The sequence below is a fragment of the Callorhinus ursinus genome, unplaced genomic scaffold, assembly GCF_003265705.2.
Source record: "Callorhinus ursinus isolate GAN/ISIS: 27379988/994484 unplaced genomic scaffold, GSC_fseal_2.0 scaffold18, whole genome shotgun sequence".
NCBI lineage: Eukaryota > Metazoa > Chordata > Mammalia > Carnivora > Otariidae > Callorhinus > Callorhinus ursinus.
Window position 1 is genome coordinate 4677460 of NW_027397080.1, and position 26903 is coordinate 4704362.

Genomic DNA, 26903 nt, shown 5'->3' on the forward strand with positions numbered 1-26903 from the left:
GGGGGCAGCCCTGACCTGCAGCCTTGGGGACAAATGATGATAGGAATGTCTGAACCTCTTCAGTCCCTCAATGTCCAACCCAGGCTGGCTCCAGGGCCAAACCCTCCCCAACCCCTCATCCCCTGCAGACTCCAGACATCACCCCCTGGCCAGCCCCATCTTCCTATCTACTCGCTCTGTTAAGCCGCCTGCACGGTATGTGCTTGCAGCCAAGACGCTGTGTCCCTTCCAGTGGGGCTGCAGACAGAACTTCCTGAAACCTAGTGAGGCCAGGGTGGCGGCAACAGGGAAGCAACTGGTTTTCCAGAAGGGAGAGAGCAGAGGGTCCAAAGGGGGAGTGAGAGGTTGCAGGGCTGTCTGGGGAGCTCTAAATGAAGGTCAGATTGGTTGGGAATGCCATAGGCTTTCAGAGCTGAGAGCACCCCTCTCAGTCAATAGGAAAGCAGAAAAACTTTTTGGGAAAGCCAGGAAAGGGGCAGGACTTGTCCAAGACCACACAGTATGAATAGCAGAGCTGGGACAACACTTGTTGGTCCTGCAACTACACCAGGCACCTGCTCCAGCCCCCATCACCAGACATTTAATCCTCACTCCTGGGCATCCTCAGTCCCACACAGTGGCTTCAGCTGCTGGACAGCCTAAGATATTTACTCTTAGTGCAGAGGGTAGAGGGGGAGTTTTGGGGGTGCGTGGAAAGATGGCCTAGCCCCGTCCCAGTGCCCTGGTCTTCCTGCCAGTGGGTCCTTCCTGGCAGCCCTTCCCATACAGACCCAGAGGCTCCACTTGGACCCCTGGCAGCCTCACAGGTGCACTGGAAAGAGTGGGGCTGGATTAGTAGCCAAGAGAACGTGTCTGGCCCCATCACTGTCTTGAGCAAGTTGCTCCTCCTCTTGGGCCTCCGTTATCCCATCCAGCAAGTGGAAGTGGAGACTGGAGAGAATTTCTGGGGGGCAGTTTCTGGCACAGTGTCTCACCCAGAAATATGCCTCAACTTCTCTCTTCTGCCAGCCTGTCCTCCCCACAAATCTCTCCTTGGACTGGGCCCGGGCCAAGCATAAGTGGAGCAGATTTTTTGTGTGCAAAACGATGCCCTTCAAATCCTGACAGGGGGCCCCTCGATGAATCCCTGTGCCTTGACCTGCAGCCTTTAGCAGCCCAGGCAGGTAACAGGGCCAGATGGGGATGGGGCAGTGCCGCAGGGCAGATGGCCGGGGCCGTTGATGGGAGCCAGAGTGGTAGGGTTGGGGCCCATGCAGCCAGGCCAGCCAGGAGGGGCAGGGGGTGACCATCAGGGCCAGGCGAGAGAGCTATGGGGCTGGGGCTGGGGCTGGCTATTTTTAACTCAGCTTAATTTTCTCTACCTGGAAACCAACTCTTGCCGGTGGGGTAGCCCTGTTCCGGGAAGGCTTTGCCCCCTAGGACCTGGGCTCGGTCAGGTTCCGCGGCCAGGCCTCTCCATTTCACAGGTGGTGAAACAGGGGCCCTGTTTGCTGCGCGCAGGGAAGGAGGAGAACTGTAGCCGGGTGCAGCTCCCCACACTGACCCTGCGCGGCCTGGGCAGCGGCCCCTGCCCTGTCGTCATCCTCCTTTCACACCAGAGAGGGATCCTGTCTCCTGGTCTGTTTAATTCTTCTATTATGTTTCCCAGACTCGGAGCCTCTGGTTCCCTATTGTCCTGAGCAGCACTGTGCATTTGTGTAAAGATTAGACACCGTAGAACCTTCACTCTCCTTCCAAATGGTCTTTCTCTTTTACTTTCTCAAATCCGAGTTCTTTCTCTCGCGCGAGGCTCTGCTTCCTTGTCCTCCCTCTCTCCCTACGGGTCTTTATCTGCCTCCCTGTTTGTTTCCCCCCCCCCCAGACCCCCTCCTGCTCCCCGCTCACCTGCTGGTTCTTCTTTCTTCTCTTCACGGTTCAGTAGTTTGAATTCTCTGTCCGTCCCTTCCCCCACCCTGACCCTGTTTAATTCCGTATTTATATTCTCCGGGAGGCTAATAGAAATGACTAGGAGTATGGCTCACCTCATTCCAGAAATACTCTTCTGAATTCTTAGAGAGGTACCTTGGCTGGGGAGGGCAGTGAGCACTGCGTGGCGAGTCTCTGGTTTTTGCTGGAGGGACCGAGATCCGAGTCCTGGTGCCAGCTCTGCATCCACCAGCTGCATGACCTTGGCCAAGCCAGGCCCCTCTCTGAGTCTCCCGGGCAGGAGTGGAGCTGATCCCTAGATCCTAACAGCTGCCTCCCGGGGCCACGACAGAGGGGAGCTGAAAATGCTCTGAGCACACAGTAGGTGCTGGAAGGTTTGCTCCTGCTTCCACTGCAGCCTGACCCAGCCTGGTGGGGGGAAGATCACGCTGACGGTTCTCTCCCTCCTCAAGTTCTGGCCCTCTGTACCGAGACGGTATGCACACAGCCATACGCACATGTATGCTCTGGTCACGCCCTAGGATGAAGCAAGGCTTGCCTGTTTCTCTGTGGTCATCTGTTTCCCCCTCCATAAATGTCGGATGACAAAACCGCTGCTGAACACGGCAACTAAAAATTGAGCAGCCTGGGTTCCTAGGGACCTAATTTCCACAGTTCAAAGCCAGGCATGTATTCATGCCTTCTCTCCTCCCTCGGAGAGCATTCACTCAGAGGGCTCCTACTGTGTGCCAGGCCGGCTCCAGCCTTGCCTTCTCTGGAGCTCCGGACCTCGAGATTGCTGGGGAGATAAGCCCGGCATCATGAGTCAGGCAGGCAGGAGAGTGAGGCTCTGGGAGTTCCGAGAAATGAGAGGGCTTTTCCTGGTGTACCTGGAGACAGGGTCCCTGAAAGCCGTCACGGAAGGTGGACTCTGAGCCAGGCCTGGGCAGGAACAGAGGGCGACTGCTGGTCCCACAAGCTGCTTAGCTCAGCACCAGTGCATCCCCACTCTGTCTCCAGCAAGGCCCAGCTTCTGAGCTAGCAGTGAGGCAGGAGCGGAATGCTAGCCCCCAGGGTGCACCCCCCGCCCCCAACTTGCCTTTTTTGAAAAGAGTAGCCACGGAGTGAGCCAAGTGCCCTGTCATATCCAAGGTGGGAGATCGTTCAAGGGGTACTTTGTGTGTGTGCCCACAGGGGCAATAAGTTCTGGAACGGACCAGAACGCCTGTCTCCAGGCCCTGGGAGGAGAAATGAGGAAGGAGGGGAGGGGGCACTTCCTGGGTGAGGTAGGGATGAGGCAGCTCCAGGCTGGTCAGAGATCAGGGGTGAACTGTGTCCTTCACTGAAGGAAGCCAGCCCAGAGAGGGCTCTGATTTGCCCAAGGCCACACAGCCTTGAGCACCCCCTTTCCCCTCCCACACAACAGAAGGGGCATCCTCAGCCTGGTTGGCAGTGGGCAGGTGGGATGGCAAGGTCTCCTCCAAGGAGAAGGAGGGTTTTGCTCGTGGATCTCCCCCTTCCAACTCTCAGCTCTGGGCAAGACCCCTGGAGAGCCACACAGAGTGAAGAAGGGGGTCAGGGCACATTGGGGATGACTTGAGGCAGCCCAGCAGAACCAGGAGGGGTCCCTGGCGACTGCAGGGAAGCTGCAGTACTCCAGGAGGTGCTCCAGGCACAGAGGGACGAGCGGGGGGCCTTCCCTCCCGCCTCCACCCTCCCCTGTTTCCCCCACCGCGGAGGAGGCTGGGGCAAGCGGCGCACCCGGGTGGAGGCGGTGTCATCGCTCTCCTGTGCAGCGGGGCAGGGCTGGATGGGCAGGGGCGGGGCCGTGACTGGTGTTATAAGAAGCAGCCAGGGCACTGAGGCAATGAGCTATCGGCTCGGCTTGGCAGGAGGACGCTGGCAACAGGCGCGCTCCCTCCCCTAGTCCAGCCCCTGTGCTCCGCCGCCACTATGGTCGCCGTGCCCACGGCCTGGTGCTCCGTCGTGCTGGCCCTGCTCCTGGCTCTGCATGAAGGTGAGCCGCCCCAGCCTCACCTGCTACGGCAGGCGCCCCCGGCCGGGTCTGCTCATAGGTGTCTCCCTCCCCCTGGGGGTACTCGCCAGTCAGCTGGGGGCCCTCAGGGGTGGGAGCCCCGCAGCCCTGGTAGCTTCAGGGAGCTCTGCAGGGACAGCGGTGCTGCAGGCACTGGGCAGCGCCGGCCCTTCCCACCGGGGCCGCTGGGGCTTCCCCGGGCTGACCTGCAGCTCCTGAGCAATGAGAATGCCAACTTCCTCGATTATGCAAGAGGAGGAGCCCGGCAGGTCCCCTAGCCCAGCTGTGCCAGGCACCCTGACCGAGCTCTCCACCTCTCTCTCCTTGTGCACGCAGGCAAGGGCCAGGTGACTGCGGCGGCCCCAGAGCATCCGGCGCCCTCACCCCGGGCCCGAGGCCCCCACCTGCGGCCTCGACGTTGCTCCTGCAGCTCCTGGCTCGACAAGGAATGCGTCTACTTCTGCCACCTGGACATCATCTGGGTGAACACTCCCGGGTGAGCGACTGCGGGGATCCAGGCAGGGCTGCTGGAAGCGGGGCAGGGGATGGGGAATGTCTCGCGGAGTACAGCGCTCCCTGGGCCTCCAGACAGGATCGCTGCGCTAACATGAAGAGTTACTGGTTATTGTTCCAACTCCCACGTGGGGGCTGCCTAAGCAATGCCGCGCTAGCTCAGAAGAATTCTCACAACAGCCTGCTCTTGGCCCCATTTTCCAGATCAGGGCACTGAGGCTCAGAGAGGTCGGGTGCCTGCCCCAGGATTACACAGGAAGCAGTAAGTGGTAGGTGGAGGCTCCATCCTAGGCCCATGTCTGCCAAAGCTCACGTGCATTCTGCCATGCTGCCGCTGCACGATCTTCCAAGAATAAGACGATTAACGACAGCACCCATGCCTTGACGGGGCCAGGCTCCGGGCCAAGCACTGCTCGTATATTATCAGCTCGCGAATCCCCCGTCCTCCCCATGAGGCAGGCGCTGCTGCTGTCCCCAGTGACAGGATGAGAAACCTGGCCTGTGTCATCCCGCAGCGCTAGGGTGGGAGCCCCGTGCTGTCTGTTTCTGTCTGCACCCGCACTGCCTCCGGGCCACTGCATACTTCGAGTTGAAGTTTCTCTGTGTGTTTGTGGGTTTTTTTTTCCCTTCCCCAAATTGCAAAAGGCAAGAGAAGCCCTGCACGTAAGCGTGTGTGGAGCTAATCCGCATCCAAACACTCGCTCAGGGCGGGAACCCTGCCAGTCCCTGCGTGCTGGGTCTACCTGGAGTCAGTATAACTTCAACCACATTGTCTAAAATTAGCTCTGGCACCCAAAGGTGCTGGTCCAACCAGCCACAGGGCCCTTGCCCTGCCCCCAGCCTGCCTTGGCCAGACTTTGCATCTGAAATCAATCCTCCCTGATCACACACACACACACACACACACACACACACACACACACGCGAGTACTTACGCACACCAGTTTTAAGTCAGAGCTCTAAGACACATTTATCGCCCCTCCAGTCAAGGGGTGACCAGGTGAGGGCAGCTTAGCTGTGAGCCTGTATGTTTACTTCTGTGAGATGGCATTTCCTCCCCTCCTCCAGGGGGACCAGCCTGGCCCTCTCCATCGGCTCAAGTTCCTGGCTGGGAGAGAGGGGAGGGGCTGGGAGGACGCCCCACTTCCCGACTTAGGGAGGGAGCACTGTTTCAGCCCCTCCTCTCCATGCTGGGAGGCTTACTGAGCAGGACCAGGGCTGCGGGAGCAAGCAGAGGCCCAGAAAGGGGACGGACCTTGTCCAGGACCACCTGGCCACCAGGGGGGGGCCTGTGCTGGGGCTTCATGAGGCCAGGGGCTGGTAACGTTTTGCTTGCACCCTGCTGGCGTGGGTGGCTGTCCCAGCATGCGCTGTGGCAGTCTCTGCTTGCCAGTGGTCGGAGTTTATCTAACCCTCTCTCCCTTTCCTTCTCCCCTCCTATCTCTCCACCGTACTCTGCTACCTTGCTGGCTGCCTGCCCACAGACAGACAGCTCCTTACGGCCTGGGAAACCCGCCAAGACGCCGGCGCCGCTCCCTGCCAAAGCGCTGTGAATGCTCCAGTGGTGGGGACCCCGCCTGTGCCACCTTCTGCCATCAAAGACCCTGGTAAGTGGGCACCCAGCCTGCAGGGGTCGGGGGCGCAGGGTACCTGGAAGACCAGCAGAGCAGAGTGGCTAATGGTGGAGGAGCAGGGTCCTGGGAGCCCGTAGGCTGCCTGGGGCCTCTGGGCAGTGTCCCTTTCTGTGGTAAACCAGTCACCCCGAGTCCCTCCCACTGCCCAGCTCTGGGGGCTTCTGAGAGCATCCCAGCCTCACTCCTGGGCAGGAGGGACTCTCCCCAAGTGACAGCAGAAGCAGCTCAGGCAAAGAGGGGACAGGACCTGTCCTCTCAGGCTGCATAGCTAGTCAGGAGAGCTGGGTCTTCAGCCTCAGTCTGTCTGCCCAAGGGCACTGGGCTTTGGCTTCTGGGCTGTGATGCGGAGGGCTTTGGAGCTTTCTGGGTGGAGAAGTAACATCTAGACTTGGGAGGCTGTGGCACTATCCCAAGGTTGTCACAGAGTTGCTGGGGGTTGGAGGGCAGTGGGTGGGGAGCTCTGCCAAGTCTCTTAACTCTCTGGGCCTCAGTTTTCCCACCTGTAAAAGGAGTGGGAGACTTTGTTCCTTCACTCATCCACTTGGAGCATTTGGGGAAAGTAGAAACTGGCTTCACAGTCCCAAACCTGCCTTTCCTATGACGATTTATGAGAAACTCTTCTGAGACTCAAGCTGTGGCTCCACCCCTGCCTCAGTTTCTCCTGCAAAGGACTGTGCGCACCTGCAGGTGGCTGGATTCTGGGAAGGCTAGGCACCCAGCTGCCTCTTTCTGAGGCTAAGAACGCATTCCCGGCAGCTCAGTTTTCCTCACCCCCCACCCCGCCTGGGAAAGGAAGGATGCCAGGTGCACAGGGGTGGAAATGGATCTGCTTGGGGGGGCGGTGGCCACTGGGCCCACAGCCACATGTTCTCAGGGCCCTGGACAGCCCCTCACTCGGGTCCTAATACTGTTCATTCAGGGCTGAAGCTGTGGTAGTCCCAGGCACCGGGTCCCCCGCCAACATGGTCCAGGCTGGCTGGACATGGATGTCTGCAGGGGAGCTCCTCCAACAGCTGAGGTAAGGGGTGCCTGCACTGGCCAAGAACCTCCTGTATGCCTTGCACGTTGCCCTCATTCTCCATAGAAGGCAGGACTGGGTCCTTACCAGGCAGCCAAGGGAACTGAGGCTCAGAGGGGTAAAAGCACTTGCCCAAGGTCCCAGGAGTCCGTGGCAGGCATCTGGCAGGCTCCAGAGCTGGGGGTCTTAGCTGCTGTGCTCTCTGTCCCCACCAGGCCCAGAGGTTGACTTTCTTAGGTGGGGGCTGAGGGATTGTGACTGTGGAAGGCCCTCAGGTGTTCATTCAGGTGGTGAGCATCTCCTACGTGCTAGGTCCAGAGTGGTCAGCGATCTAGCCTGCCCCCTCCTCTCCATCCCAGACCAGATCCCCTTCCTGGCAGCCTCAGCATGGCTCAGCTTGAGGCTTGGCCCTCGGGATGTGCCCATGAATGTCTGTCCAACCAAACTGACTTGAGAATAGAGCCCCCACATCTGGCTGTGCAGCCAAGTGGCTAAAGAGGCAGCTTCTGAGCCAGGACTGGCCAAAGTGAACCCCAACTCTGCCACAAACAAGCCTTTGTGGTCTTGGGCTTATCACTTCACTTCTCTGTGCTTCCAGTTCCCATTTTGAACCAGGGACGCCATTGCAAGCCATCTCTAGGGGTCAGTGTGAGGTTGGATGTGTTGATGTAGGTGGAGGTCCTCAGGCAGGGCCTGGCACCCAGTGGGAGCTCTGGAGGGGTGTTAACCATTCAGACCTCTGTCCCTGAGGCTCCTCGGAGCTGGCCAGTGCTGGGGCCCAGCGTGGCCCCCCTGGGGGCTCCCATTTTTGTGGAGAGGCTGAAACATAGGAGACAGAGCAGAATGGGGAAGGGATAGGGAAGACCCAGCAGATACTTAGGAACTTCCCGAGGATGAAAAAAATCAAGATTCAGACTTTGCAAGTGCACGGCACCTCGTAGTAGGTGAAGAGTTGCTTTGCCAACCCATACTCATCCTCACACCGGCTAGGCCTGTGTTTATTCTACAGACTGAGGAAGGGGCTTGGAGAGGTTGCCACACTTGCCTCAGTTCCCGTAGCTGGGAACTGCAGCCAGGCTCCCAGCTCCAGGCTAGAACCCTTGGAGCCAGGACAAGACCACTTGGAAGACGCCAGAGTCCCTGCCAGGGTCTCGTCCTGGTTCAAAGGGCAGCTAGGACCCATATTTGTCTGGGTTGAGCCACCTTGATCTGGACATTGAAGAATGGGAATTTTGGTCAATGGAATTTGGGTGAAGGGGAGGTGAAGAGCCTAGAAGGAATGGCAGGAGCAAAGGTGTGGAAGTGGGAAGGCAAGTCACAGGAGGTACACTGTTCTTGGCCCTCCAGTCATTCCGGCAGCCTTTGACATTGAACATCAGCTTCCTCAAAGTCCCTGTGGGCCGAGGAGCTTCTAGGCCTGGTCTGGCCTGTCCCTGATGTGCAGACTTTGTTTCCAGAGTAAGCTGTGGCTGCCCTCCGACCCCGGGGCACCTGTGATTAAGGGGGCCAGGTCCTGTCACTGCTGCCTGTCCTGGGGAACTCTTGGGCAGCCCATATCTTCCGAGATGCTAAAGGGACCTTTCTCAATTCCAGGGACATTTCTGCCGCCAAGATCCGCTTTGCTAGGCGACACCAGGATTCAGTGAGGGAGCTGAGACCCACACACCCCAGGCAGAGGAAGAGATAGCGTTGGTTGCCAAGGAATGCTGGGAAGGAGCCTGTGTGGAGCCGCGAGGAGAGGGGCAGCCCAGCGCCAGGGACCCCACCTGGTGGGGTGGCACAAGCTCTGGCCTCCTTGCGCGGGTGAGGGAGCTTCCCCCAAGGCAGCTCACGCCCTCCGCCTGCCCAGGAAAGTCTTCAGCCCCTCAGCTGCAGAGCGGCCTCCCCCACCAGCCCTGGCCCCACCGCCCCGCTGGAAGGAACCGCATGAGGAGCGTGCTGACCTGGAGGCCACGTCCTGAGAGGTTTCCTGTCTGTTGGCTACAAACCAGGATCAACGAGCAGTAGTGGACGCTCAGACCGAAGCCAGCCCTGGAGGCTGGACAGGGCTGGTGTCCTGGGTGGCCCGTGTCCGTCCCCTCGAGCTCTCCCTCCCCAGAGTCCTCCCACCCCCATGTCCTCGGGACACTCCTGGTGAGAACGGCCTGCTCTGCTTCATCCGTCTGTATATAACTTATTTGCTCTCAGAACTTTGAGACTTCCGATTATTTATTTTAATGTATTTTTTTAAACTCAATTATTTACCTGCGAACTTGTGTTTGTAATAAACGATGAAACGGTACTCTGGCATTTTGTCTTGGCTGAAGCAGAGGTGGGCGGCACCTCTCAGGAAGGGGCTGCTCAGAGGTTAGGGGGACACAGAAAAGAGAGAGAAAGGGTCTGGGGCAGGTGGCCAGAGCCCTGGGTTCCACTCTCCGTGCCCTTGCTGGGCACCTCTAGCTGCTAACTCAGCCTCTCTAGGCTTTTGCCTACCATGTGCCTGGGCAGCTGTTGGCAGTTTTGACATCCAGCATTCCAGGACCTGTGTTCCCATCGGGCCAGTCACCTATGGCCAGGCCTTTCCCAAGAGCATGTTTGGAAGGAGTCAAGACCCTCTTCTGCTCCAGCAGCCGTCGCTGGGAACTGTCGTGAGGCCCAGAGTCAATCTGGCCAGCGAGGGCTGGAGCCAGATGGATCCCGAGACTCTGCGCAGCCTGAGGGGCCGGTGATGGGTGCTGTGGTGGAGCTACGGCCTGGCCCTAGCTTGTCGCCTGCCTCTGCCCTCGCTAGTGAACAAGAAGTGAGCTTTGACCGAGGAAGCCCAGGGCTCTAGGCCTGGGTTGGCCAATCCTGCCAAGGCCCAAGAAGCAGCCCACCGGAGTTCCAGGGATGGCCAGCAGTCACAATCACCCCTGCTGGTGGCCGCCTGGACCCACAGCCTCCATGTCTGCCAAATCCTCCTGCGACAAGCTGTTCCCTTTTCTCCTGGCTGGCCTGTGCTGGGAGTGGCAGGTGGCCTGAACGGCTATTGCAAGATAATTATTTACACACTGCCGTGTCCACGAAGCCAGCCCTGACCCCCTCATAGGAGAATAACATGCCACACGTATTGAAATCCTACCGTATACTTGCACTTGACCCATATTAACTCATTTTCTCCATCTCAACAACCCTATAACATAGGGACTTTTATTACCTCTGCTTTAATGATGAGGAAATTGGTGCACAGAGAAGGCAATTTACTTGCCCAAGGTCACACGGTAAGTGGTGGCATCAGGACTTGAACCCAGCATCTATAGTACATATGGATGTATGGATGTGTGTATTTGCTAAATATTATTGAATGAATTCATGGATCACCACTGCAGCATGACCCGGGACAAATCTCTTTCTCTTTCTGGGCCTTAGTTTAGTTTTGTTTTTTTTAATCTACAAAATGGGAAACAATAGTCTCTAGCTTGTAGGGCAGGTATGAACACGAAACAGACTGCTGGGCTCAGCCCTGGGCCTGATAAGAGGCAGAGGCTGCTTGTTGGGCCACCGAAAGTGATTCTGTAACGAGCAGAAGAGCCCCCTAGCTGGAGGACCCGAGGCAGGGCAGCTGGGGTAAAGGGAAGTGGTCAGAGTAAGACTCCTGGACAAAGGGGCTGCTCCCACAGCCTCCAAAGATGAGTAAGACTCAAGTAGGAAGAAATTGGAGAGGGAATTCCAGACAGAGGGAACAGGGAGGGTGAAGGCATGGTAGCAGGAGGGACAGAGGCAGATCCCGTGGAGGACCCCGTGTGGCTGGAGCACGGTGAGGAACGGACAGCAGGAGATGATGCCAGAGAGACCTCGAGGCCCAAGCAAGGAGGCTGGACCTTCTCTGGTGGGCAACAAAAGGTTTTTGAGTCACAGGAGCCCTGGTCAGAGCTGGGCTTTGGAACTATGCCACCAGAGGGCTGCACAGGGCAAGACTGAACAGGGGAGCAAGTTCACCCCCAGCTCTCAGGGGTCCACAGTGCATCCTGGGTAGTGAGGGTTGGAGTCAGGAGGCCCAGGGTCAGGGCACGCTTCTCAAATCTCAGCAGAGCCTCATGCCGGGGGAATCTCACTCCCTGGCAGCCCATGCAAAATGGCCCTGCCCCTGGGAAACCCCAAATCAATAGCCAGCGGCCAGGCTGGGCAGCTGAGTAGGGCAACCCCAGGATAGCAGGTGTGAGGGAGGCCTGGCAGAGGGAGGCCAAGATCCCAGTTGAGGGTGTGTCAGAGGCCCAGGGAAGCAGGCATTCACTGCCCTTGGCACAGGTCCCTGTGGCCCTGGCCAGAGTTCAGAGATCAGAGACCCAAATGATTAAGTCACAGAGGTGATTAAAGGGGAGAGGAGGGGACCCAGGAGGCAGGTGTAGGCAAGGTGATCGTGCAGTCTCTTGGATCCTTATTCCTGGGGAGTGGGGGCCTCCAGCTCGGGCCCTGCACTTTAGGGGGTCCTACTGTGACTTTCCTTGGTCACCTCTGTCTCCACAGGACAAGAAGTTTGCAGGGCCAAGGGGTCATGTGGGCCCCGAGTCTGCACCCACTACTAGACCTCAGTGCAGCTAGTTGGGGCGGGGGGGGGGGGGGAGGGGGGACGGTGTGCGGAAGGAGCAGAGGGAAATCTGGGAGGAGCTGCTGCTGAGTCAAAGCAAACCCGGGAAGCAAGATGTCAGCACTTTAGGAAGCTTGTCTGGAGTTCGTAGGACAAAATCTCCCCTATTCCTGCCTTTTTCTGCCTTTGCCATAAATACTTAACTGGTTTTGTCAAGGCTTTGTGAGTCAAATTTATGTTCCTTTGGGCTGGAACACCAGGGAGGGATAGGCCAGAAGGGGGCACAGGATGACCCAGATTTACTCAGGTTACGTGCACAGATGGAAACCGAGGCAGAGGGGAGTGTGGTCCCGTGTCCAGGACGAGGCAGCCTGATGCATAGCCCAGGCCTCAGACGGGGCCTTTCCGTCCTCGGGTGGCTCTCCCCACACTGTTCAGAAAAGTCATCTGCTCATGAATAATCACCTCTGGAGACTCTTGTGGGAGCAAGACAGACACAGCTCCTGGCCTCAGAGGCCAAGAGGAGAGCCCTTCAAAAAAGAAAAAGACTGTTAAATATTAAGATAAAAAAATAGCTAGCATTTACTGAGCACTCAACTAAGCGCTTTATGCACATGAATTCCTTGGTTCTTTACAGCAACCCACACAGCAGGTTCTATCATTATTATTCCCATTGCCATAGAAGAGATAGCTGTGAGGTTAACTTGCTCTAAGTCATACAGCTAGTATGTGGCTGAGCTGGGATTTAAACCCCAGGCTCTAAACTTCTACACCTCACCGCCTCTCTGATAGGACATCCACACGGTGATGGAGTCCCTGGGTGGGAGAACCCAGGGTGGCTTCCTGAAGGAGGTGACATCGAGGTCAAGCTCAAAGGAGTCAACTACGTGAAGGAGGAGAGTAGACAAGAGTGGTCCGCGCAGATGGGCCAGCAGAGGCAAAGGCCGGGTGCGGAAGGGAGCCATTCTCAGCCCCTTTCAGGGAGGAAAAAAGAAGGGGGTCCGGGGAAGGCTGCAGAGGGGGAGGCAGGAATGGGCCGTGCCCTCCTGAGCCCCAGGTCAGGCCAGAGCCCCGGGCGTTGGGGGAAGGGGCTCCAAGCAGGGAGCAGCTCTGACTCCCCATCACAGCCTCAGACAATGTCTCCCAGGAGAATATTCCCATGCCTGAAATGCCCTCCACTTGTGCTTCATGCCTTTGGATCAAACCACGCTTGCTCCACTTAAGGGTCTCACGGGCTGGCAGGGAAGACAGACGAGGCAAAGTGACAGGACAGGAGGAGGGCTATGTTACAGACTGCCCTTCCAGCTGGGTTGGTGGGGGGCTGGGGGGGAGTCTGGAGAATGGGTAGGGTTTGCACACGCTCGGACGAGGGAAAGGGCATCGTTGCTAGGGGAAGGGCATGAGGCGTGTCTGGCCAGAGCTCGCTCGGAAGGATCTGGAGACAGGCAGCCGGCCCACTGAGCAGGGGCCAGGCTGGAAATGGCATCCAGTGCCAGGAATCTGAGCTTGAGTGATGGGTGCCCAGCGAAGGTGGCTAAGCAGGACAGAGCCAGGGCAGGGCTGGCCTTGGGCAGCTGACTTGTCATGGTCCGCTCTCCAGCCACTGCTTCCAGCTCACCAGGGCCCGCCCAGCCCCTCCCAGGGGAGAGCGGAGTGTGGGCCTCGTCTCGGCCTGCCAGGGATCTGAGCCAAGGGCCCTCGGCAGCTCAGAAGGGGGCTGTGTGCAGGCCCGCCCCAGGAGCCCTGGAAGAGGAATGTGGCCTAATTAATTCTCCGCAGCTCAGAGGGCCTCGCCTGGAGGGAGCCGCTGCCAGGACAGGCCCGCCAGGCTGCCACTGGGCCGGCCTGTCCATCACTCAGTGCTGGAGAGACTGAGGGGGACAGCACACGGGGAGCTGGGAGATGGGCCTCAGGGGGCTGGCCCCTCGCCTCCAGGCACACACGTGTCCTCCGACCCCTTCACGGCTAAAACTACGATGGTGGCAGTAGCCCGTAGGCCCCGAGGGCTCACGGGAGGGCAGCCTCTGTGCGAAGCAGGCCATAGGCGCTCTCATTGTGGCCTCACGAGGACCGGTGAGGTGGGGGCTCTTATCTCCATCTTGCTGGTGAGCTACCTGAGCGTCAGAGAGGTAAACTCTCCTGCCAGGGATCAAGCATTCAGGAAGCACGGGCAGGGAAAGTGGGATTTGGACTCGGGCAGTCTGGGTCTCCAGAGCACGTTGTCATAAGCGCCGTGCTGGGCCGGCTCAGCCGGGGAAATCGAGGCCCCAGGGTGGTAGGATTCTGTTCCCAAGGACAGCTGACTAAAAAGGGGTCCCAGGCTAGTAAATGGAGTGAGGACCTGCAGAAGGAAAAGCCACGCCTCTAGCCTCTGCTTCCAGAGGCTTCCCAGGGGCTTCTCCCTCCCCCGCCCACGAATGGGAGGCGGGGCTCACTACCCCAGGCAGGTGGGGCGGGAAGAAGTGATCCTGTCTCCCTAGAGTCTCTAGCCACGCGGTGCCAGGACCCAGAGCTCCTGCGACAGCACCCCCCATTGGGCCGCGCACCCTGAGACTCCTCCCAGGGAACCTATTCCCCACACAGTGGGGACATGGAGGCCAAGGGCGGCTCAGGGCATCAGGGAGGGGCTGGACCAGAGCCTTACATCTAGAGAGTGGCAGAGCCAGGATGGGCACCCATACTGGCCTGAAGCAGACCAGAAGGAGGGCAGAGTGGCCACATCATGTCCCCACCTCCCAGCCCCTGCTTCCTCATCTGCCGTGCATGGGTGAGAGGGCAGGTGCATGGGCTTGTCCCGGGGCTCCTTAGTAACAGCCCACGCTAACAGCACTCCATGTGTCGGGTACTGTCCTAAGTACTATATTTAATTTTAAAATTGTATTCCTAACTACATAATATATCATCATAAGGCTATACCATAACGTGTCGCCTCATAGGTGTACATTTAAGTTTGTCCAATTTCCCACCAGTAAAATAGTACTGTGTGCTACGTTTGTACATAAATTTTATATTCATTTCTAATTCTTTTTTACTACACATTTTTTTTTATTGAGACATAATTCACACACCATAAAATTCACTCTCTTAAAGAGTACACTTCAGTGGGTTTTAGTATATTCACAGAGTCCTACAATCCGTCACCACCATCTAGTTCCAGAACATTTTTACCTCCCCAAAAAGAAATAGCCTTTGGTAGTCATTCCCCACATCTCGGTTCCCCCCACCCCCAGATTCCTGAAATCCCCGATCTACTTTCTGTCCCCGCGGATTTTCCTACTCTGGACATTTCATATAAGTGAAATCACTCGATGTGGCCTTTTGTGTCTTCTTTCACTTAGCATCAGGTTTTCAAGTCCCTTCCACAGCACAGTGTGTGTCCGTATTTCATTCCTTTCCATGGCAGAATGACACTCCATGCTAGGGCTGGATTACGTTTGGTTTATCCATTCATCCTCTGAAGGGCATTGGGGTTGTTTCAACTTTTTGGCCTAAGGACTTTTTAGCCCTCAACAACCCTATGGGGAAGTGCTGTTCTGTCATCATATAGACAAAAAGACTGAGGGTACTTTCCCAGGTCATTTAGCTAGTGAGCAGCAGCGAGGGGCTTTGACTCAAGAGTCTGAGTCCCTGGGATGATGGCTTTGACCTTAAGGCAGTACTGCCTCCTCAGTCAATTAAGACAGTATGGGTCGGTGCCCACAGGAAACTGCACTGGATGGGGCATCCATTGGGCCTTTAGCAAAGGGTGGCATTTCTCAGCAGTGTTTCTGAAGCTGGCAGAGCCAGGGTCTGCCAAGCAAGGCCCTGAGGTAGAACAGGGACGTCAGAACACCCAGTGATAAAAAAAAAAAATTGTTATTTTGGCACACAGGTGATTCTTCCAGGAATGGGGACATCTCTTCTCACCCAGGTGGGCCTGCTCCCCCCACTGAGCATCATTGGCCCACAGCCCAAAGCCCATTTCTCCACCCATCCCCACGTAGGAAGCCATGGTTCCCCTCACAGCTCCAAGGCCCTGCCACTGGGCAGCAGAGGGAGGCCTCTGGGTGGAGTCAAGGTCGGAAGTACAGCCAAGGTCATGAGTGACCTTGGGTGGGTCTCTACCTCCTTGTGCCTTCCATCTATTAAATAATGGGACAAGAAATCTTAATGCTTTCTTTTTTTTTTTAATTACAAAGTAGGACAATACATACACAAAAGCTTGTGGCTAAAAAAAAAAAAATGTAAAGAATATAAGGAGCATCTAGAATAAAAAGTAAGTCTTCTCCCTGCCTCTCACTCCAAGGTAACCACTCTGAGAACGAGGTATGTAGCCTTTTCCTATGGATTCAGATATATGTTTTATATCTGACTTTTTAGAAATGTTTAAAGTAACAAATGGAGATCTAGGTCTCCACATTCTACAGCCTGCCTTCCTCATTCTGGAGGCATCTTTCCAGACCAACACACATGGATCCACCCCAGTCTTAATGTTAGCAGCTCCACGATGGCCCCTGGAACAGTCGGACAGACTGCTGTCTGTTTAACCGTTCACCTGCTAATGCCTTCGGATGGCCTCCGTTTGTCGTGTTCATAAACACGCTGCAGTGAACATTCGTTTATATGATTTGTCCACGAAGAACAGATTTTTAGACATGAAATAGCTGGGTCAAAGGACAGGCATATTTTAAGTATACTGTCAAGAATGATCCAGTTTCATCCCTGCACTCGCTGGGTATGAGCACCCTTTCCCTTACATCCCTTCCAGCCCTGGAGGCTCTGATACAGAAACCCTTTCTTCGAAAGGAATCTGATGTCCAAGGGACGCACCTCTCACCACCTGGGCTGAGAAGGGGGAGGGGTCTGGCGGTGTTCTGATGTCCCACCCCTCCCAGCTGGTACGGAGGACCCTTCAGCGTCTCCCAGTGCTGGTATCTGGGATTCCATCTGGCTGTAAGCCCGTCCCCCTGTGGTCAGTGTCAGTCCCCAGCCTCTCAGTTGTCCCCCAGGGAGCTTGGCGGTGGAGCAGAAGTTGGCCAGTCTTCTCCCTCAGCTGACCCCACTCCCCTGATAAATGTGCCTTGGGTGGGGCGCCTGGGTGGCTCAGATGGTTAAGTGTCATGATCTCCAGGTCCTGGGATCGAGCCCCATGTCAGGGGGCCCAACTCAGCGGGGAGTCTGCTTCTCCTCCCTCTGCCACTCCTCCTGCTTGGGCTCTCTCTCTTTCTCTGTCTCTCTCTCTCTCCAATGAATAAATAAAATCTTTAAAGATAAATAAATAAATGTGTCTTGGAGACACATTCTGGGGGCAGCATCTTCCCTGGAAAGCATGACCCCAGGCACTTGAACCTGCAGGTTTTTGGAGGTGGGGGAGCCTGGGGCATCCTCTCAAACTGTGATCCAAACTGGTCTCTTTGAAAAGACTGGATCCTGCTCCTGCCTCTACTCAGGCTTTGCTATGTAGACCCAGGCGGGCCACTGACCCTTCTTGGTGCCAGGCTCCCAGCTGCCAGGTTGGGCCAGGGAATAGTGCCGAATCGGGCCCCCTGGCCCTGAGCGCTCATTACTGCCAGGGTGGAAGGAGAGCTCCTCCTGGGAGGGGGCAGCCTGGACACCAGGGCAGGGCAGGGAGGGCTGAGGAGGGGAGCGTGCCCACACCCACTCAGGGCCAGGCGCCTGAGGCTCCCTCCCTGTGACTTCGAAACAGCATATCCAGGGGAGTCACACCCGGCTGACATGAGACCAGGCTGGAGCTCAGGCGCACAAGGGTGCACCGATGTGGAAAATGTACTCTCAGTGTGCACAACTAGCGATAGTTTTGCATGTCTACAGACATTCAGGTTTGTGTCTCATGTGACGGGTATTTGTGCACAATTCACATGTGTGCACATTCCTGTGTGTGCCGACATGGACAAGTATACGTGACTGAGTGCCCCTGCGTGTGTAAGTCTGCCTGATTGTGGCTCACACATGTGTGTGCACACTTGTGCCTACATATATGTGTGAGCATGAGGATGCGTGTGTGCAAGTCTGTGTGACAGGTCACGGGTGTGTGGGTGCCAGAGTGACATAAGCGTTCCCACAGGTGCGTGTGTTTATGTCTGGGTATGTGTAAGAACAGGTACATGAAGAGTCGGGAAGTGTAGATTGAGTGTGTGCATTAGTGCGCACACATGAGTGTGGATCTAGAGGTGTTTCAGTACATGTGTGGGCATAACTCGGTGTGGAAACACTGGACTCCTCCTGGTCTGTGAACAGAGATCTTGACATCTCTCCGGGCACCTACCCCCGCCCTTGCCTGGACCTCCCTCCCCACTCACACTGAGGAACAAACAGAAGGACATTGTCACCGTATAAACTCCGAATGTCTTGTATTCTTTACAGGCAGATTATTTTAGTAACTAGTAAGTCATGATAAGCTTTATCGATTTGAAGGACAGACATGGATATATCAGAGATGTGAAATTTATATGGAATTTGAGCAAAAAGCATGGAGGTGGAGGATTTCTCACCCCCAACCTCCAGGGCGCTGTTAGGGGTCTGGGCTAGCAGTGTTGCCAAGTGCAGACAGGGGTCAGGCAGGGAAAGGGAGGGAGGAGCCAGAGCAGAGGCCCCCTGCCTCGTTCTCCAAGGCTGCCCACCCCTGAGCTCCATCCCCACCACACACCAGGAAGACGATGGTCCCGGACCCACGGGCCTCCAGCTCTGGCTCGGGTGAGGGTGGAGGAGTGGGTGTATGGGGCAGAGCCCTGGCCAGCCCTGCTCTGACAGCAACCGGGCAAGACACGCCCCCCTCAGCCTCCATGTCTGCCTCTGTAACTCAAGGATAACTCAAAATACAAGCTCCTATGTCTGCCTGCCTTTCTTGGCTCACCTCCCTCCAGCCCCTAGAACAATTTCCATGCCGCCACCCCAGCCCCTCTGGCTCCTCCCTCTGCCTGCGCTACCTCCTTGCCTCAGGCCTGACCCACAAACTTCCACCTACCTGCCAGAGCCCCCGCCCCGGTCATCACCTGGCTGCGTATTTGCATCGTCCCGACTGGACTATGATCACCCAGGGCAAGGACAGGCTCAGGGCATTCCTAGGTCCCCAGAGCCTACCCCAGCCTCGCATGGCTTAGCTATCAGTCACTATTTGACTTTAAAAATAGAAGATAAAGAGGGAAGGGGAGGGAGAGAACGGGATCTAGAAGCAACAATGTTTAGTACACACAGCAAGTCCCTGGGTGCCCACACACTGGGTGAGTCAGCCTGATCTTTGCCCTGGAGGAGGGAAGAAAAAGCCCCATTTATCAATCTCCACCCGGTGCCGGCACCACTCCCGGCCACTTACAAATCTTATCGCATTGGCTCCCCACCACACACCTGGGGGGTAAGCAGTATTTTTATTCCCATTTTGTAGATGAAACAACTGGCCCTCAGAGATGAGTCAGCAGCAGAGCTGGGACTCAGGCCCTCCTGACCCTGGGGCCTTCAGGCTCTCTCCATCCAGATCTCTTCTCTCGTCTGCAAGTTCCCTCCCGGCCTGCCCACAGTCCCATGGCACTTAGCAAGCATCTGTGGGTCCCCGGGGGGCGGCCGAAGGTGCCCTCGGCTCATAGCCGCAGGAGCAGACAGGATGAAGAACAGGGTTGGTGGACAGATGCCCCAGCTCCCTGGTGCCTTGGGTGGGACAGCTCTAAGACTGGTTCTTCAGCACCTCCCGGAGGTCCCAGTTCCCACCTGCTGCTCCGTGACTTGCCCGGATTGCCTTCCCGCCCTCTTCTCTCACTTCCCACCTCCTTTAAGGCTTCCACAAATCACCCTGCAAGTCAACTCTATGCCCTCAAATCCTAGTTCAGGTCTGCTTCTGGGGACCCCAGCCCAGAACAGAAGGGCAGCAGCTGGGGGTCTGTGCATGGCTGGGCGGCCAGGAGAGCTTTGCTCCAAAGGGACCCCTGTCTCGGCGGCCAGGAGAGCTTTGCTCCAAAGGGACCCCTGTCTCAGAGGCCAGGAGGCTCGTGCGGGCCCGAAGCAGCTCCAGGGAGGTCCCGGGCCATCCGAGGAGCCCCAGCGGGCGGGAGGCCGGCCCAGCTGCAGTCCAGGGCTGTGTACAGTGTCGGGTCAGGGCGTGGGGCTCCATGTGCGCTGGGGACAGAGGGTGTGGGTGTGGGCTCAGCAGCTGACAGGAGACAGGGCTTATCTCAGGGCCCAAGACTGCGCCCAGGCTTTCCACCCTTCTGCAGAAGCACACCTCAGACACCCAGGCCCCGGCAGGCCTCGGGGCAGCCCCCAGCGAAGAGCCCCCGGGGCCCTCAGCTGGCCCTCTGCCGCTCAGCCCCCTCTGGCCTGGGTCCTTCCGGCAGAGAAGGGAGGTTGCGGGGGTGGGGCCCCAGGTATGAGTCCCAGCAGCCCGGTGCCCTTCCCCGAAGGGCCTCAGCTTTCCAGTCATCAAATTGTGGGAGCGAGGAAGTGAATGCAGGGATCTTAGCACCCCTTCGGGGGCCCCTGCTCTCCACTTCAGCCAAGCAATCATTTGTTGCAAAACATCAGACCTGGCATATCTTGCCCCTCATCCCTACAGGCTTTCAGAAGACGATATTGCTTTACCCAGAGGAATAAAGCGCTAATGGTGGAAACTCCATTGGAAGAAACAGAGCCTGACTTTGGGGGCTGGCTTTCCTTACGCCCCTCAGATCACACCATGTCAGCCCCCAGGCAGGCAGCCACATCAGGTCGGAAAAGCACACTTGGGCTCAAATCCTGTGTGACTCAGAGAAGCCCCTTAACCTCTCTGGGCCTCAGCTTCCTTGGTTGTGAAATGGGCTGACCACTGCCCCAGTGGCCCCCAGGTAAGCATCTTCACTCTCCTTCAATCCTCAAGCTGCTGAGGGAGCAACTCCGGGCAGAAGTTGACAGAAGAAGAAATAGAGGCCCAGAGAAGAGCAGGCAGGCCCTAAGGAGGCCAGCCCCTGCTCCAGTGGGCACAGAGAGGTCTGGGACCTTCCTGCCCCCCTGCCCAGCAGTCCCTAGGCCTGGGCTCTGCCCTGTCCATTCCAGCATCCCCTGCCTGACCTGGTCCTGACCTCACGCTCACCCGCTGCCCAATTCCTGCACCTGGCTGGTGGAGCAGCTAAGGCTGGGCCTGCAGTATCTGCCCTCCCCTCGGATACCTTTGGCCTCAGGAATGCCGGGAGCTGGGCCAGTAGGTCCAAGGGCTCACGACCTGATCTTACTACCTCGAGAAGCTCTTAGAGCCTCACAGCACCTGGGGTAGGCCAGCATGCCCTAGCCACAGAGGGAAACTGAGGCCCTCTGACTTCAGTCAGGAGGGGCAATCGGAGGCCTCTTTGGTTATCCTAAGTGGGAATCAGGACAGCAGAAGAAATGGAATCAAAATAATTCTCCAATAGGCATATAGCCTAACAAAATGTTCCCCAAATTGTTCATGTAGTTGTCCTTATATGATATGTACACTTTTCTGTGTAAATGTTATGCTCTTGAACTTCATGTAAGTTAAATACTATGATAGGTACTCTTCTGTGTTTGGCCTCTTTTGGAGCCCGTTTTGATATTCATCAATATTGTTACAGGCAACAAAATGCCTCCTTTTTCCGTGCTCTGTAGTATTCCATTGCATGACTAGATCACGATCTGTTTATCCATTCCACTGTTGATGGAAGTGGGCTGGTTCCAGTTTGGAAGCCAACACAAATAATGTGACTTTGAATATTTTTGCACCTCACTTCAGTGAACATCTGTGTGTATTTCTGCTGGGGGTTCAGAGTTTTCGGGGTACCCAGGGGTGGGATTTCTGGGTCATGGGATAGACACATCTTGAGCTTTATCAGACTCTGGCAAGCAGTGTTCCAACACGGTTTACCATTTCACGCTTCCATCCATGGCATGGGACGGCCTCACATTCTCGATAGCACTTCTAGGGCCAAATCTTCTCCTGTTAGCCATTCCTGCAGGTGTGGAATGGTATCACACTGCGGGATTATTTTGCATTTCCCTGATGCCTAATGAAGTTGAACACGTGCCTTAGTTTGCATTCCCTAGGAGCAGAGCCTGGGACAGGGATGCGAGCAAGTTGTTTAGTTGGCAAAAGTATTACTCTCCTAGCATTGCCCTAACAGGCCACCACTCACCATGGGGCCTAAAGAGTAGATGTTTATTTTCTCCCGGTTCTGGAGGCTGCAAGCCCAAGATCAAGGTGCTGCAAGGCTCGTTCCTGGCAGGGTGGTCTCGTGTCCGTGTCCTCACGTGGCCGCGTCCCTGTGCGTGCGTGGAAAGAGATCTCTTATAACGTGCATATTCTCTACAGACAGATGTGTCTCCTCCTCTTCCTAGAAGGATACTAATTCTATCCCATTAGGGCTTTACTCTTATGGCCTCATTTAACCTTCGGTTACCTCCCCTACAGGCCCTGTCACAGTGGGGGTTGGGGGGCACAATTCAGTCCATACCGGCGGGTGATCCAGGAAAATTCATGCGGGGCTGCAGAAGCCAGAGAGACAAGGAGGAGGCCACTGAAGTGTGGGTCAAAAAGCAAGCTGCCGCCTGGGCCATCTGGACTTTAATCCTGCAGGGAGACTCTGGGAAACTGTATAAACCACACCTCGGAGTAATCCCACTCTGGGAACGAGGGAGCTGGGCCAATAGGTCATTGGCTGAGGGCTATGGCAGCTATGGGAGGATGCCCGCTCCCTTGTAGAGCACAGCCTCCCCCCTGGAGCTCAGAGCTGGAGGTACCGGCTGCCGGAAGCACATGCTACAACACGTCTTCACACACTAGGAACGGCCATAGATTGAATTCCCACTTGCGTGTAGCGGCTTCTTGAGTGCAGTGGGATTTTGAAGGCTGCATGCTGATTGACAGGCAGGAGAGGGCATTCCAGCAGGGGGAGTAGCATAGCCAGGGGCCTACAGGAGGGAACAGTATTGTCCAGCCTGGGGCTGTGAGGGAAGGGGAGGCAGGTGAGACTGAGGTGGGGTCCAGCAGAGACCCTACCATGCAGGTCAGACGGGAAGCACCCAATCTGGGTGATGTTCCTAAGACCACCCCGCGTGCTGCCTTCTGCATGCCCTAGTCCTCTGACTCTCCCTGATCCGGCCTCCAGCACAGCAAGCACCCCCAAATCATAAGCATGCCCCACGTAGCCAGGAGACACCACTCCCAGTGGAGAGGCTGCGAGCCAGGCCAGGGACCTGACCAGAGAGCAAGGACGAAGGAACTAGGCTTTTCCTGGGGTGGCAAAGGCCAAGCCACTGTGTGAGAATTAGGGGAGTCGAGGGCCGAACAAAGGATCTCAAGCTACGGTATAGAGGGCGTCCTGAAATGCTGAGAAGGGCCACTCAGTATTTAATCTCATGCCACCTGAACTCAGAGTGGGCCACTCCACTGGGGTCTTCTCACAGGTCAGAACCATGTTTGCACTGTGTGGGGGGAACCTGCACAAGAGTCAAGGAAAGCCTGGGCCCAGGGGTGCAGGCTTGGACGGCACCCCCCACCCCACCACCATTTTAGCCTGAGGGAGACTAGACAGTAGGAGCCTCAGACAGGCCTGAGCAGGGTCCAACCACTCTGCGTGACTATCAGTATGGAGTCCAGCCATAGTCAGTTCTGTATTCAAATAACAAGCATCTTCTCTACAGACAGAGGTGTAACCCTGGTGAAGGCCAGGCATCACCTGCACCTGTCTGTCAGGCCAGACTTTCTGTGGCAGACCACGTCTCCTCCATTAATCCTGCCCTGTCCGTGTGGCTCAGGTGGGACTCTCTCCCCACATGCCCAGGCAGGGCAACTCATGAACTAGGCCCGGCCAAGCAGAGTGCCCACCCCCCAGGCACATCAATTGGCTCAGGGAAAAACACATGACCCAAGCCAGGCCAATAGGAGTCTTCCCTGAGACTTTTGCCAGAGCTCTCTGGAAACTCTTCTGAGACTGTGAGCTAGAAAGATGAGATTGTAGCAGTTGGTGGACATCTTGCATCACAAAGAGAAAATCTGCCTGGAAAAAAACAAAGGCAGGCAAGCCTCGCAGGGAGATGGAGAGATAGTCTTAATGGCATCAATTAAACACCTGGATGCAGCATGTCTAAAGTTCCTCAGACTTGTCATTTGCATGAGACAACACATTTCCTGCTCTGCTTACATTTCATCAGGGTTTCTGTCACTTGGAGTCTAAAGGGTTCTGATTAAAACACCAGGTGAGAAAACAGCCAAGCCCTGTCTGCACCTTTATATCCCAGGAATACACAGAGACATGCAAGGAGGGGTGTTTTGTTTTTTTTTTTTTTTAAAGGGCCATTGCAATTAGCATGTTGCAATGAGGCAAAGATCCATGTCCCGCTGCCCTTCTTTGAGAAGTGACAATTGACTCACTAGATAGAGCAAATGCGGCCAGCAGGTTATGTTCAAGAGTTCCGAATGTTACTCACACTGGTGGGGACGTGTCTTGGCAACCTGCCTTCCACCTGACTTCCCAGAGTGCTCTGGAAGGTGGCAGTGGCTGTGGTGCCCTTTGCTGACCAACGGTCCTCGGGCTGTGTCATTACTCCTTCATCTGCTGAAATGTGAGCTTCAGAGCTACATAGATTTAGGAGAAAGAGCAAAAAATATTGCATTTGTGCAACTCCAACATAAACGGGCATTGTTGCACATTGCTCAACTGATTCACTTGTTAATTCCAATAAATTCAACAAACCACCTAAGTGGCCACCCATAGGGATCTGATTAAATAAATGATAGTATGGAGATTTAAAAATAAGTAAGGTAGCTCTAAAATATCCTGTCATAGAAATTTGTCTATGATGTATGAAGTGTTAAAAGCAATCTGCACAACTGAACTCCAATAAAGTATTTTTTTTTAAAAAAAGCAATTTGAAGAATAAGATGTGTAGCATATACACATTAAAGAAAGGGGCCATCCCATCATTTGCAGGAGGCTTATAATGTATACACTTAGATGTGGGGAAAAAGGAAAAATAAACTGTTTGCAAGTAAGGGTAACTCATTCTCTTCGGGAGATTCAGTTGAGGCAAACTTCAGTTCCCTATCAGAGCTAACTCCCCCTCACAAAGGGTCTCCCTCCCAAGGTTGGGTCTAAGGGCTGGAGGCTTCAGTGTGCTCATGGCATCAAGCAAGGACCTCTCTTGGCTTCATGTCACCCTCTGTGGTAGTGTCTCATTCTGATGGTTCTGAACCTTGGTTTCTGTCCTTTTACCTGTGCAGCCGGTGGAACGCAGTGTCTGTTCTGACTTGGGCAAGGACTGGAGGGAGCCTCCAGCAAAGCGAGGTTGACCAAGATCCCCAACACCAAATACCCTGGGGTCTGGCTGGGACTGGAGGGTCATTGCATCCCTGTCCAGGGTCCTGACTGGCAAGTGACCGGCCAGAGCTCTCAGGGGCCTTCTGTGTCCTCCCTTTATGGGGTCACTGGGAAATTGGGGCATCCTTTCTACACCACACAGGAGATGAGCATGATGGGGGGCATTATCTATCATCTTCTCTCTGTCTGAACACCTTGTAGTGGGCTAAATGCTGGCCCCCAAAAAGATATGTCCACATCCTAAACCCTAAAACTTGTGAGTGCAATTTGAGCCCCCCCCACACACAAAAAAAGTCTTTGCAGATGTAATTAAGCATCTCAAGATGAGCTCACCCTGGACTATCTACCCGGCCCTAAATCCAATGACACGTGACTTTATAAGAGAAAGCTAGAGGACGATTTGACACAGAAGAGAAGTCTCAGAAACAGAGGGAAAAAAAGCTGTGGAAGGCAGAGGGAAGGATTGCGATGACCCAGTCACAGGAATGCCAACAGCCACCAGAAGCTGGAAGAAGGAACAGACTGTCTCCGAGAGCCCTGCCACTACCACGATTTCAGACATCTGGCCTCCAGGACTATCAAAGAGTAAGTTTCTCTTGTTTTAAAACCACCAAGTTTATGGTCACTTGTCAAGACAGCCCAAGAAACTAATAGACACCTCCTGCTCCCTGTCTGTTCCATTGTGGGCATGGACCAAACATCCTTCAGGACAGCCTCCAGCAGAGTCCTGGAGCTCGAGAAGTGGGCAGAAGCCCCCCATCTGGAGCTTCTATCTTTCCCACAGGCCCTCGCCAGGCTGAGGCTCAGAGAAAGGTGGGGCACTGGGTCTCTCAGGCAGCTCTTTGTCTCACTCTTGCCTCCTCCGGATCTGTTTTTCTAACTCTCCGGTGGCTCTTCTGAGAAGCAGAAACACTGCCCACCTCCTCTTGAGCTGGGCAGAGGTTTCCCTACATCTCTCTGTCTGTGCCTTAGAGTCCAACTCCATGCTAGTCCTCCAAGACTGACTCTTGATGTCTGCAGAAAAGATATAGGAACAGAGAAATATGCTTTCTCCCTCAGAATAGATGGTGTTGATTCTCTGCCCATCTTCTATTTCCCTGCCCCTCTTCTTGAAAACATCTGCTTTCATTCTGGAATCCACCTAGCCTTCACATTAGCCTCATGCTTCAGGGAAAGACAGCCCCAACTTCGGCTCCAGGGACGCTTCTGATGGGTGTCATGGAGTCCCATCCCACTTGCGATATGTGATGGTCCAGAAACCCAGGCCTAAATAACAGTGCAGGGTGCACCCCCAGCCATTGGCACCAGTATGTGACTTTAGCCAAGATGCAAGGGGAGACTCCTAGGAGCTTCTGAGAAAGGTGTTTCCTTGCTCTTAAGAAGGATCTAGCAGAAGGGACATGTTCTCCCTTTCTCTAAGTATCGTGGTGATGAATTTGTAGTGTGGCCCTTTCACTTTTTGAGGGAAGTCAGTCCATGGATGAAGCCATCAGATAGAGGAGCGCCTGGCCAAGGGACTGCAGAGAGATGGGTCAGAGTTGCTGGTTTAAGCCAGACCTGAAGCACACCCTATCTCCGGAGTCTGGCTACCTGAGCCAGTACATTGCATTGTTGAAGGCATTTGTGTTGGACTTAACTGTTATCTGCAGCCCAAAGCATCCTACAAGTCACTCACCAAAGCCAGTTTTTAATACTATTGAGATCCTATTTTGGGAGTCAAAAGCTAACTAAGCCTTGTTCTTTGTTCCTTTTTATATTACTATTCTAGTTTAATCCTCCCTGAAGCAAATGGATGCCTCTGGCTGAATAGGAGAGTGTCACACAAGGAAGTATGAGAAAAAATACACATTACTGTATTTCAAAGAAATTATCCACATTACACTGACATTGACACAAAAATCAGGGGGAGGAACCCCCAAACTGTTAACAGTGGTTGCCTCTGGGGAAGGGAATTTCGGGG

The 26903-nt window shown here is 55.4% G+C and overlaps 1 protein-coding gene across 2 annotated transcripts; it reads left to right on the forward strand.

Annotated features, from left to right (window-relative positions):
- Nucleotides 1-3794: 3794 nt before the first annotated feature.
- Nucleotides 3795-9346, forward strand: EDN2 (endothelin 2). 2 transcript variants are annotated; one of them, XM_025857047.2, is made up of 5 exons: nt 3795-3922; nt 4277-4436; nt 5938-6060; nt 7007-7105; nt 8699-9346. In XM_025857047.2, exons 1-5 carry the CDS (start codon nt 3859-3861, stop codon nt 8790-8792), a joined length of 540 nt encoding a protein of 179 aa, XP_025712832.1. In that variant the 5' UTR covers nt 3795-3858; the 3' UTR covers nt 8793-9346. The 2 variants fall into 2 exon arrangements, with proteins under 2 accessions (XP_025712832.1, XP_025712833.1); XM_025857048.2 differs by lacking the exon at nt 7007-7105.
- The last annotated feature ends 17557 nt before the right edge of the window (nt 9347-26903 follow it).

Excerpts from the sequence above, each read along its gene's own strand:
- EDN2 (XM_025857047.2), top strand. The coding sequence starts at position 3,859 with ATGGTCGCCGTGCCCACGGCCTGGTGCTCCGTCGTGCTGGCCCTGCTC. Across the intron at positions 6,061-7,006 it reads TTCTGCCATCAAAGACCCTG|GGCTGAAGCTGTGGTAGTCC; the intron begins GTAAGTGGGCAC and ends CTGTTCATTCAG. Across the intron at positions 7,106-8,698 it reads GAGCTCCTCCAACAGCTGAG|GGACATTTCTGCCGCCAAGA; the intron begins GTAAGGGGTGCC and ends TCTCAATTCCAG.